This window comes from Salminus brasiliensis, chromosome 17 (assembly GCF_030463535.1).
Source record: "Salminus brasiliensis chromosome 17, fSalBra1.hap2, whole genome shotgun sequence".
NCBI classification, from domain to species: Eukaryota; Metazoa; Chordata; class Actinopteri; order Characiformes; family Bryconidae; genus Salminus; species Salminus brasiliensis.
The window spans coordinates 23,216,399-23,229,366 of NC_132894.1; the positions used below are offsets into that span (position 1 = coordinate 23,216,399).

The 12,968-nt window shown below is 37.4% G+C and overlaps 1 protein-coding gene across 3 annotated transcripts in view; it reads right to left on the reverse strand.

Annotated features, from left to right (window-relative positions):
* Window positions 1–1,931: 1,931 nt before the first annotated feature.
* Window positions 1,932–12,968, reverse strand: part of LOC140537818 (phosphofurin acidic cluster sorting protein 2) — a 39,172-nt gene continuing 28,135 nt past the window's right edge. For 2 of the 3 annotated variants that reach the window (XM_072660077.1, XM_072660076.1), the window contains exons 9-25: window positions 11,830–11,981; window positions 11,574–11,670; window positions 11,340–11,426; window positions 9,252–9,388; window positions 8,642–8,774; window positions 7,927–8,031; window positions 7,435–7,541; window positions 7,071–7,225; window positions 6,870–6,980; window positions 5,804–5,906; window positions 5,477–5,509; window positions 4,264–4,306; window positions 4,103–4,145; window positions 3,656–3,797; window positions 3,256–3,479; window positions 2,547–2,660; window positions 1,932–2,276 (exon numbers count right to left, since the gene is read on the reverse strand). In XM_072660077.1, coding sequence (XP_072516178.1) covers window positions 2,161–2,276; window positions 2,547–2,660; window positions 3,256–3,479; window positions 3,656–3,797; window positions 4,103–4,145; window positions 4,264–4,306; window positions 5,477–5,509; window positions 5,804–5,906; window positions 6,870–6,980; window positions 7,071–7,225; window positions 7,435–7,541; window positions 7,927–8,031; window positions 8,642–8,774; window positions 9,252–9,388; window positions 11,340–11,426; window positions 11,574–11,670; window positions 11,830–11,981 — 1,902 coding nt within the window. In that variant the 3' untranslated portion in view covers window positions 1,932–2,160. The remainder of the gene's footprint in view (window positions 2,277–2,546; window positions 2,661–3,255; window positions 3,480–3,655; window positions 3,798–4,102; window positions 4,146–4,263; window positions 4,307–5,476; window positions 5,510–5,803; window positions 5,907–6,869; window positions 6,981–7,070; window positions 7,226–7,434; window positions 7,542–7,926; window positions 8,032–8,641; window positions 8,775–9,251; window positions 9,389–11,339; window positions 11,427–11,573; window positions 11,671–11,829; window positions 11,982–12,968) is intronic. The other variant, XM_072660078.1, reaches the window with a different exon arrangement.

Consider the following 12,968-nt stretch of genomic DNA (forward strand, 5'->3'; position numbering starts at 1 on the left):
CAGTTACATGTGAAATGTCTTAAAACCTTATTGCAACACAAAATATTCTATAAAAGAGGTCATCTCCTTAAAAGGGTAATACAAAACAACATATTAATTACAGTTAAAAATAATGCAGGCAAGGTTAAAATTGTTTCAGTATTCACAACAGTTTTTAAGACTGAACGAAGTAAAAACGATATGAAATGACAAAACATTCTCATATGGTACAGGAAAACAGCAAGGCTTGTCTCAGTGGTCTACCTCAAAAGAATACTGTTATATAACTTAAAACTTAGGTTTGTGCAAATATGTGAGCAAATCCATATCTTGACAAACAGACTGGCTGCACTTAAGCATTCTAACAAATGCTGTAATTAAGGGTAGGGCTTACAACATTGCCCAAAAGGTAGTGTTTAAAAACAAAGTTTAAATGGCAGGCAAGAATAATTAGCTATAAAACACTGCAGAACATAACTTCTTATGTATTTCTATCTGTGTTTTACAGCCTGCACAAAGAAAACAAAAGAAGCCCAGTTATACAATAAAATGCACTATAGAGCCATCATCATTACAAAATATGGAAAAACTATTTCCAGAATGTGTAACAATGTGACAATTAGACCACAGAAGTATCCCTCTATATTTAACAGTGTACCAGTCTTGAAACAAAACAAAAAAAACAAAAAACAAAAAAAAACCCACAAAAACACTGCAAATGGGGTCATATCCTTCAGGTAATGACCCAAATAATACTGAAAACCTCTAACACACGCACGCACACGCACGCACACGCACGCACACGCACGCACACGCACACACACGCACACACACATGCACACACATACGCACGCACGCACGCACGCACGCACGCAAAAACTAAATCTGAACTCTGCCGCAAACACTTCTGGTAACCAAACCAAAGTGTATCAATCTATTCTTCCCTGTTTATTATTTAGACACACAAACATCTGTAAAGGGATTGTAGTGAAAAGAAAGAATATACAAAAAATAGCTCTCAACAAATCAAAAGATTGAGCACCTTGCTTTCTGCTCGCATTCTGCTGTTTGTTTGTTTTTTTAGCAAGAGCCCTTTTATGGCAGTCAACAGCTGACTTACTGGACCCTGTTATCAGAACAGCACTCACCAAATACAGTCAAAAAAGCAAGCAGTGCCATTCCCTAATTAACTCATGACGCATGTCAGAATGGAGGGCTAAATAAGAAAATTAAGCAGTCTTGCCTTAGCCACACACACAAAGCAGATCAAGTTTAAAGGGCATATTTTACACTGCAATGTGCTTGTACAACAGTTTTTGGTCTAAATCCACCATTCCTTACACAGAGGTATTAGTTAGGGCCAGTAATTATATCAACACCTAAAACCTCTTTTTAGATCTGTACCAACATAAGCTTCCATCATTTACAGAAAGCTCAGACACAATAAGACCAGCATCTAGTTCATCTTTTATACAGAAGACTGTGCTTTTAAAAATCAAACCAGGCAAATATGCAGGCTGTTAAGTCACTTCTCTCAACTTAAAACTAGAGGAAGAGCGATTGCTCTTAAAATTTCATAGCAAGAGCTGAATCACTTTGAACCCCCCCACCCAACACACCAACCACCCCACCCCACCCCACCCCACCCCACCCCACCCCACCAAATGTGGGTACAAATGCACAAACAATACCCCTGTTCAGCACAATCACACTTTTTTGCCCTTCACTACATTGGACAATGAAGAAATACAACCACAGGATTTCACCTAAATAAAACTGTAACCAAACAAAGTGCAAACCAAGCTGCCATTATTTGGTGGCTCTGGAATTAGGCAGTGCACACACACACATACATACATATATATATACACATACACATATACATACATATATATATATATATATATATATATATATATATATATATATATATATATATATATATATATATATATATATATATATATCATTAGAAACTGTTTCCTTTTGCTGGTGCAACAGCAAATAACAATACAATTACATCAAAAACAACATTAATTTTGCTTCAGGGACACAGGCTTCGGAGTGTTTCCACAGGAAATCAGGTATCTTTTTTCACTCTTTTCTTCAGATAGTCTCTCCCACATTTAGTGAAGTGTTTGCCAGAGAGAATTTTAGGATGCTAGATTAGAAAAAAGTTTGTCACATGGGCTTGGTGTAGCCGAAGATTCCCACAGGGAAGTGCTTTACATGAGTGGGCCACTGGGCGGCCAGCTGAAAAAACTTCACATCGTGCCATTCCACACCATCAATTGAGACTGGACATCAAAAGGAAGGAAAGAGGAATATGAGAACTACAGAGACAAACAAAGTTTGAAAACAGGAATAAGACGGGAATAAACTCCAAAATTCTCTAGGTGAAAACTGCAAAAATGCCATATTTTGCCTTGTAGAAGATGGCAGTAGGATCTTAAAACAACCAAACCCCATATATATATATATATATATATATATATATATATATATATATATATATATATATATATATATATATATAGAGTAACTTTTTTTTTTTTTTTTTTTTTTACCTCTTAGCATTGTGTGCTGATGCTTGGCCGTACAGATTAGTCTACTAATGCCATCTATCACCTGGCTCTTGGAATCCACATCCTTCTCTTTCGGCTTCTTACTGAGGAAAATCACTGTAGATAAAGAGACAATTCACATATCATGGTGTGTTACCTTCTATCTTACTGAATTCGAGCATGGTACTATAAAACGATGCCACTGTTGGAAGTCAAGTTTCTACCCTCCTAGATGTTCCAAAATCAATTGTGAGAGGTATTACTGAAAGTGAAAGCATTTTTGAAATAATAGCAACTCAGCCACAAAATAGCAGACCACAAAAAGTTGAGTGGGGTCGTAGGTAGGTAGACAGGTAAAAGTCGCCAACACTCACTACTACACTCAACACTCAACACTATTTAGTAACTGCCAATTAACATAAATGTGTAGGTGTTCCAATACTTTTGTCCATATAGTGTATGTCATGCACATTTACACAAGCATTTAAAACAGTAAACATGCATCTGTGCTTCAGAAACATCTAAAACACATTGATGCAATTAATTTATAAAAGTTTATATCTAATTAAGTCCATAATAGTTCAATTGAATATTTATAGCAGCCTCAGCCAGCAGTGATGTCTGTTAGTACAACTGGAATTAAAAACTGTAAGATTAGTTAGCAACTGATCTCCTTGTGTCTGAAGTTTTCAGGAATGGGGGCATGTGTCACCTTTCTTATTTTTCTCCTTCACTACAACAGTCATGGACATGCCAGGCGGTGGGGTGAGCTCTCCTCCACTGGGGATACGGGAGACCTGCAGGGAACGGAAGTTACTCTTCAGTGTGTTCTTAATACCCACGTCTCTCTTCTCTCCTTCTTTCTTCTTTTCCGCACCCTGGCACGTCCAGTAATCTACTTGCAGGCCCATCACCTCTCCTCCTGAACCTGGAGAACTACACACACCAAATGACAAATTCAGAAAAATTCAGAACCAAAGTCACTCAATAAATTGGTCCTCACGACACAGCAGGCTAGCTGCTTCCACATCTGTCAAATAGAAGTTCTGAAAGACAGAGAAATCTAAAGACAGACAGAAAGATAACAAAAGGAAAAAAAAAGTTCAAAGTACCCTGCTCCAGAGAGACTGGCAGACACAGAGGGAGATGACGGTGGAGTGCAGGTCATATCTTTGCTGTGTGGTGCCCCTGTCTGGGCTGGAGGTGAAGACAGCATGTTTACACTGCCCATCATCATGGCATCATCAGAGTCCACTACACAGAGGGAACAGAAAGACAAACACAGGCCCATGTATGGTTTGGGGCAACATGTTTTCTTTGTTAATTACATCACTGTACGCTTTCCTGAGTAACAACTGCAAGCATCACCAACAGGAAAATTTAGAATGACTACAGAGTGTGTATAAACAACAGACACAAGTGTATAGTAATATTTACCACTGTTATATGTGGTGGTTTGGAATAGAATGGCCATCTCTAAGGGAAATTAAACTATAAAACAATCCACTGTTTGTGGCTGTGTAGGTCTATGTGAGCTGGTGTGCAAATGCTGACCCTACCTGAAGTGGACAGGTTGTGCTCAACAATGCCTACTTTCACCAACTGTGGAGAGACCGAACACATTCAGCATCAGCCACAGCTTCTTTCTAGTGAGCAAAAAGAACATATTCTTCACTCTCAGAGAGTCCTACCAATCTACATTCAAATGTCAAACTCTTACCCCAATGAATGGCACAAACTTTTGACAGGAATCCTCATCAGGGCTGTGTAAAAAAGAGTGAAGAAACATTACAATGGTGTAAACTCAAATACAGATCTAACGTTATGGCAGTCTGTGAAGGTGGGATGAGTGCTCAGGTGTCCAGGCGTGAGGGAGGATGTCACATCTGACTGAGTGAGGCATGGTGGCATCCCCCTACGGGTGCTGTGAGGTCACAGTGAAGAAGCAGGGGTCATGCCATGTAGTCATGATTGGATGCTGCAAGAGCTTACACCTCCACCAATCGGGGTGGTGTAAGGCAGAATGGGGGTTAACCTGGGGCCTGCACAAACTTTCCATTAGTGTCTATTTCATGTGACGATCATTACAGTAACTTGGGTGGCTACCATTCATGTCTGTTTTAAAGGCTGTTTTTAAATAATAAAAAACAAAGAAAAAAAAACATGGAATGACAGAAGAGTATTTCTGTTGGTATTGTTAAACAGGCAACAAGGCAACCAGAAGAAAGCTGCTCAAAATATCCTGTTATCCTATGATGTTCTGTTTGCTTCAATGGTAGTACATGAAAGTACCTTGGCTAATGTGATCATAAAGCAGTGGCCTTTTCTAGAGGAGAGAATTGATATGTATAACTGCTGTTGCCCTCCTTCTTAGCAAGGCACATGCGTACTGGTGGAGATTCCAGCTGAGAAGGAAAAAAAGTTACCTATCTGTTTCAGCATTTTTGTCTCTTTTTATATGTTTCTTAATTAATCAAAGTTTTTCTCATTCTAACACTCTGATATTAGTTTTATTGATCATATAACTCCATACCCCACTGTTTCTCTTTTTACTAACCTGCAATAGCACTCTTTCATTGTGTTAAGTAGTAGCTGTATGACCTTTCTGTTTGTGTTTATCCTTACAAAAGTCCCCTCAGTGTTTCATTTTTTAATGTCAGCAGTGCTAGGTCAAGGGAAATCACTCATGTTTTCTCTCCTTGACAGACATCATTCATTATCATTATTAAGTTTTTTTTTTTAACAGACTTTGTTAATACACTCCAGTGCACTTATTCAAATCAAACCAGACCAAAGCCAAGAAAACAAAACAGACAAAGACTAAACATACACACAAGATTAGCAGTGATGCAAACAGCTGTGTGACACACTGAATGACCGGGTTAGACACAAGAGGGGCAAACTGGGTGCTGAACCCACACACAATCAGATACCTGATGTAAAAATCAAAATACAAACTTCTCTTCCTTGAATGCAAACATAAGAGAAGAGGGAAAAACCCAAAGCACAGCAGCATTACAAAAGTGGTCTTTGCCATTAAGTACTACTTTCTCAACAGAAAAAAAAACAAAACACAAAACAACTCAGAAATAGCAGAATCACTGCAGAAGTTCAAAAAAAAAACTCAACACTTCATTTTTGTACCATTTATATGAAATAAAATGGTGAAATGTACAAACCACCAGAAATAACAGAAAAATAATAGTAATATTTTGGGAAAACAATAGATAGAAAACACATTTGCAAAAACACAGGAGTACCTTTTCTGCTTATAGGTAAGCATAGCTTCAGAGATAGGAAACTGATGGGACATGTTCGCTCCAGTTAGGTACTGTGATACTCGGCCAGCCACATCAATATTGTCTGGGATGATAGAACACAGACATTAATTGCCCTACACACGTAATACTCTCCAACACGTACATTATCCAAGTCTTGAGTAAATCTCACTAGAACCAAATAATGTAAATACAGGTCACTTGGACAGTGACAACTTCTGGAATTTTGCCTCTACACACCACCTCAATTTATTTGCAATGAAGCTGAAGTTACTTTTAGCTTTACTTCAAGGGTTTTACAAAAATATTGGATTAACATTAATTTAGGAATAACATCCATTTCTTGTATAGTCCCTCCACTTCCAATGGTGCAAAAGAAATTGGACAAATGTCTGTAATGCAGTTTCATGGCCAGGTGTGGTCTGTGGTCTTGTTATTTAAAAAGTATGGATAGAAACACCCAAACACCCAAAAAGTAAGGCCATTTTTAAAAGAAATCCACTGGCAAGTTCAGCAAAGCCAAATACGGAAGACCATAGAAACCAACCAAAGCAGAGGAACAAAATTTTTTTAGTGGCGAAAAAATCTCTCTTAAAAACATCTAGTTAAGAACACTTCAGAGTAAGTAAGTATGTCATAGTAAAAGTCCACAATCACCTTCAACAATTCACATACATAGGGTTTACAAAATGCAAGAGGAAGAAATGCCCACAAACAAGCAGCAAGTAAAGGCAGCTGCAGGCTTGGCAAAGAATCTAAACTGAGAAAATTGTCAGTCTGTCTCATTTCTTTTAAACTTCATTTTAAATTTGGGGGAGTATGTAAAAATCTTTGTAATCCCTAAATGATTAATGCAATATTTTTTTTACAGCCCCAAACCCTTTGAATAAAAGCTGAAAGTCTACACTTCAATCCAATTTTGACTGGTTCTTTTCAGATCCATTATGGTGGTGTACAACAGAAAATGTTTACAAGATTTACAATTACAATTGCAAAATTTGTGTCACTGTGCAAATGCATATGGACCAGACTGTATAAAAGATCAAACCTGATGTTGGGGCCTCTAATCTCCCAAAAACATCTCTCCAACCTGAATCCAGAAAAATGGTATTGAACTTGCTGTCAAAAGATGAGATATACTTCGCCACAGGGTGGCATCCTAGCAAAACAAATAAAATAAAAATCTTGAGGGGAAATGAGGGGGAAAAAGCGAAAAAAAAAAAAAAACAAGTGAAAGATTGTTACTTACCAACAGGAATGACCAGGAAACGGATGTAGCTCAGCCAGTCAGGAGTCTTGTTAGCAAGCTGCTCCACAAAGCACCTAAGCACGGTGCTAAGATAAGTCTGGTCTCCTGCGACTGCAACCTTAATTGTGGGTGGTGTCTGCGCGTTACAATTACAGCTGAGGAGGAGAGTGATACATTTTATAAAAGAAATAGTTCTTACTGAGGTTTGCTGATGAAAGCTGAATGCTTAGCAACAGTTGCTAAATGTAAGAGCATTATAGTCCAGAAATGGCATGAGGCTGTTTTTTTAAATACTTTTCTGAAGCTTCCATATGGAGAGGTACAGTTGCTTACAAACAATTTTAACTTAAAAATAGACCCTTACAATCTCTGTATCCTGGTAACGATAGTGTTGAAGGCAGCTTGAACATCTGCAGCAGAGATGGTGGAGACAATAGGCTGATCGTGCTCGTGGAGGATCTCATTCAGATACTGCAAACAAAGACAGCATTAGAGTCCTTGGGCAAAATTCTGAACACTACATACCTCTGTAACATAATTACATCTGGATAGTAATGTTTGCCAAATGCAATAAATACAAATGTTTTCTTAATTACTGCACATTAAATGTGGAGGTCCTGTAATCATGGCAGTAACTGTAGTTTGGTTCATAGCTTGAGCAGAGAGAAGTGCACGCAGCACTACAGGACCAGGAAGAGATCGGACTGGATTTACAGCAGGGGATAGTGGGCATAGTGAGAGCACCACCTGCTCACACTCACCCGCTTCACACACACATACACACAACCGCATATGCGAAAAAGCTAACATAGCTGATATTCATGACAAAAAAATATATATCACAGGACACACACACCTGGCCCTGCCAGTCGATGGTGTTGATGAGGATTATGCTCTCAGGTAGCTGCTCATCAGAGTTGAGGATCTGATTAAGCTGGTCATACACTGACTTCCTAGGAACCTGGAACAAATAAAGCAAAAATAAGTCACAAGAGGTTGTGCATTACTGCGATTTTATCACAAGGAAGGGTTTTGGTACAACATGAAGTCAAGTGTTTTAAAACTTAAAATAAAATTGCAGTAATGCAATGTTTCATATGGATTATAGCTTTAATAAAATGGCAGGTAACATAAAATATAATAAAATACACCATGTTTACTTAATAAACGTTTTTCTTTACAAAGAAGCTATAATAATGTGGCACAGCCACTTCATGAAACAAAATATATTTGTGTGTATTCAAGATTTTCAGTTGAACAGAAATACAGTTGCAGAAAATATAGGGCTAGCCTGGGGCTGTATTCAGTATTAATAAATTACATATAAATTACATATGTGCATAATGTTCACTCCACCAGTCAGTGTAAACTGGTAGTTAAGCAGTCTAACAGAAAATGTTAAACACTATTTACCTGAAAAGTGTTTTTGTATAATTTGTATTATGGTGCAGCTAACTGACAAGGTTAAAACAGTTGGCTGTATGACAGAACCAGAACTATCTGTTTTATAAAAAATTGTTCACACACACAATGACAAAATGTATCAATGTCTTACACAGACACACACATACCTGTACCGTGAGTCTAGAGTCTGGGGAGGTTTCACTGTCGATGCTACTGGTTCTGTCACTTTGAGTTTTCGAGTTTTGTCTGTCCTTCATAGAAGTACTACGGGGTCGTCTCTGTAGCTTGCTCTCTGTTTTACTGGACATGCCAAAAATGGATATACTTATTTAATGCTTACAAATGAATTGCAAATCTACACCTCTCATTACATTGAATAAAGATTGTTTGGCCTAAATAATAAAGACATTTCAGAAAGAATTACAATTTCATTACACATATTTATTGCTCAGTCCTAATTTCATATAACAACAATCACAACGCTGTCAAAGATTTAAACTTTTTAGGTATTTGATAGTCAAATGTACGCACACAGGCAATAATTTCGAATACACCTCAGAGCTCTTGAGAGCTTTGCCTACATTACAAAACAGAGACAACGAACAGATTTTCCCACAGAAATAAGGAAGACTGCTTAAGGAATACTTAAATTTACAAAAGAAAAATAAATCATATTAGGCAATAATGCAAGGTTTTAAAAATATGAAATAACTATTTAACAAAGTTTGCAACACAAAAAAATGTTTGTTTACAATCAAATAAAGGAATAAAGTGTACCTAGGTGACATGTGGGTCTGAGACTCGGTCTTGCAGAGCTTGCCCACTGAGCTAGCTAGTTTTTCTGTGTTGATGTCCCAGCTCATGTTTGCATCACATAGGAGACCTCCTGTTCCAGTATCCTCTTCTGGCATCTCCTGAAGAAACAGATCAACATCACACCAAGCAGGAGTGCGCCTGCATGAAAATCAAACATTGCCATGGTGACAGACACTTTGTCAAACCATGGACAACAAATCAGAATATGAGCAGGGTACTTTGGCATAAGTGTGTGACAGAGAAAGAAGCACACTAAAACACTATTATCAACTAACTTTTTTTCTCCTGTGATCAACTTCCCCATAATACCCCAATATAGACACACACACATACAGACTAATTCTATAGTTTTGAGTTTTGGTCACAAAATATCACAGTTACACAAGTATGCACACCCTTTGATATGAGGTACATTTTGTTTCGACTTTCCAGATTGTCCAACTAATTTTAATAAAATATAAAGACAACATAAGTACACACATAATTCTGTTTTTAATTATCATTGCCTTTATTGAAGCTGAATATTTATTTAAGACCCATGTTAAAAAGCAACTTCCCCCTAAAACTAATAACTGGTTGTGCCACCCTTAGCCGCTGCAACTGCAAACAAATGTAACAACTGCAATCAAACGTTTGCAATAACATGCAATGAGTCCTTTTTATTGCTGTGAAATAATTTTGAATAAAACTTTTGGGGTCATCTAGATGTCTTTTTTGTACCTTGGGACTCTCCCATTGATGCAATTTTTGCCAAGTGCCTTTCTACTTGTGGAATCCTGTATGTTTACCCGAACAATCTCAAGTGAGGCCTACAGTTCTTTAGGTGTACGTCTACTACCACTGTTTCATTTCCAGTTCTCCAGTTGTGGATAACGGCTCTCACTGTGGTTTGCTGGAGTCCCCGAGCATTAGCATTGTTTTTGTAACCCTTTTTAAAAGTTCAGTGACTTTGTTTTGCATCTGGTATTAAATCTTTTTAGAACATGGCATCCTGTGCCACTTTTTAAGACATTCTACCCTGTTTCACATTGCCATACAGGTTCTATGTAAGTGGCGTTTAGATTCAACAAGCCAGGCAGGATTCATGCATGGGCATGGCTAATGAATTTCAATCCAACTTAAGTCTTGTATCTAAGGGGGTAGTTACTTGGGTGATACAGGTTTTGAATAAATCTGCAATTGCATTATGTGTTTAATCATGTTGTCTTTATATATTAAAATAAGTTGAATCAGTTGAAAACATTGAATTGTGACAAACATGCAAAGGTAGAAGCAATATTTTTTATATTTCATATTTTAAATGCTTTTACAACACTGTATATTTTATATCATGATCATATCCTTTTTCACCACACTTTGGCCTTGCTATCACTTTGGCTAATCTCAGTCTAAATAGTCCATAAAACTCTGTTTCAGAATTATGTCTGACCTTTGTATTTCTTTGTGAATTTAATCTGTCCATTAGAATTGACTGATTTTCATGGGTGGTTTTGCTTCTTGTGGTATAGCCTTTATAGTTCTGTTCTCAAAGTCTTCATATGCTGATTTGATGATACATGTGGAGGTTGTTGGTGAGGTCACTGACTGTTGTTTTGTTTTTTATTTTCAGCCATAGTTTTTCTTTTATTAACTGCTGCTGTTTTTCTTTGACTGACCTGTTTGGTGTCCAATTGTTGCTTTTTTAGGACTTTCAAAACAGTTGTTTTACCTGTTGTTTTACCATGTACAATACCTATGTCCAATTCTCTTTTAGTCTTTTTAGTTTTCACATGGAGAACTTAAAACTATTAATTGTTTTAACAATTTTACAAGGCACATCTTGGCCACAAGAAACATCCCTCAGTCACATGTTCCAATATTTTTTTGCTTACTTGAAAAATGGGTAGGTTCAAACAAAAGGTTCAAAGTTGATCAACACATCAAGATGTAAATATAGGGGAAAAACTAACTGTGTACTGAGCTATGCTGCGGTAAAAACACTTAACTGAAGTGATAGAATTAATGAAAAATGAGTAAGTGAGTAGAGGGAAAATTAAGAGATACACTGACCCCTGCTACAGAGTCCACGACTAAAGCCTCATCTTGGTATCGCCCGACTACAGCTTTGTCCTTTTCCAAAGCCAGCAGGTCTCCACCCTACACACACATGCACACACACAAGCACAGAGACACACAGACACAGACAAATAGTGAGCAAACCCTTGTATCAATTTGGGACTGGAGATTTACAAATTTACTTCTGTACGTAATGGGAATTGTCTTTGGCTTTCATTAAGGGCTTACAACAGAAGATTGCTCTGGGTTGGGCTGACTCTTCTGACTGTGCAAACTGCCAATCTCAGTTTGAGAGCTGGAGTGAGACATGCCTTCAAAGAATGGCCTGGAAGACACCACACAAACACATTCTGAAACACAGCACTCATGTTTATGTAAATGCTTTCTGTGATCACATTTTATGAAGTCAAATGCCAGACAGAGATTACCTCTAAGAAGTATTATCATTGAAATCACAATACTACTTTGTGAAAATGCCTCTTACTTGAGCTTGGGTTTGGGGGTGCTGAGGACACTCTCATTGTCTTCCATCTCAGGGCCACTGTCACTTTGATTATACACCTCTAGACTATCATATAGCAGGTCCAGATCTTCCTCCACTTCCTGGGTCTGATCCACTGGGTCTGAGTCCAGAACCTGGTATCACAAACTCACTGGTATCACTGGTATGTGTCTCTTATGGAAATTAATGGAGCAAGATGCATAGCATGAATAATAGTTGGTCAAAAGCTGTGTTACAGAAATTCAAAAACATTGCCTTGTCTCAGAATGCATGAAGTTACTTACTACCGATCTGACTTCAGCACATCTGGAGATGAACTGGTTGCATGATACTCTTGTTTTACAGTTGCAGTTATGGCTGTGAAAGTTGTGAGTGACTATAGAGACTTGCAATAACATTATTTATACCCAAGTTAATAATGTTTTTAATCACAAGCAACTCCTCCTGTAATCTGTCTCATGATTAACAAGCTCAGAGAATGCTGACTATCAATGAAGATAGGATTTATATATTTACTAATGAAGTAATGGACGGTTTGAAGCCCCCAGTTAAATATTGTTATTAAAGCTATATTTCATAACTGATTAAAGGCCATTATGAAGCTAAGCTGATGATGCTGGTTCCAATGACAATGCTACAGATGTGAACATAACTAAACCAAAAAAAGACACTCGAACAACACAACCAAGTAGGTATTTGGCCCTACTAAAAAAGTCCCATCATAATAATTAGAGTTTCATGATGTTTATGATATCACACTATTGATCACCATACTATGTACATACAATAACATATACAAAATATATAAATGCACATATACAATAACATAAAATACACAAGAAAATAACTGAAAATGAAAAAAAATATATCATATATACTTTGAATCAGCAAAATCATGTTTGCACAAGCAGTGCTGTACCTTATCTTCTTGACTCAACTAAACATTCATGCACGTCTTAGCTGTCGGCAAGGTTAAAACCCAAGGCAATCTTCTTACAGACTTACCTTGCCTTGCAGACTTCTACTACTTAATTTTTTTTTTAGACATTTGCTTAGAGGAGCCCGTGCTTGATGAGTGGTAGTACAAACGTTTAAAGGGAGTCAGTAAATCTATAGGGAAA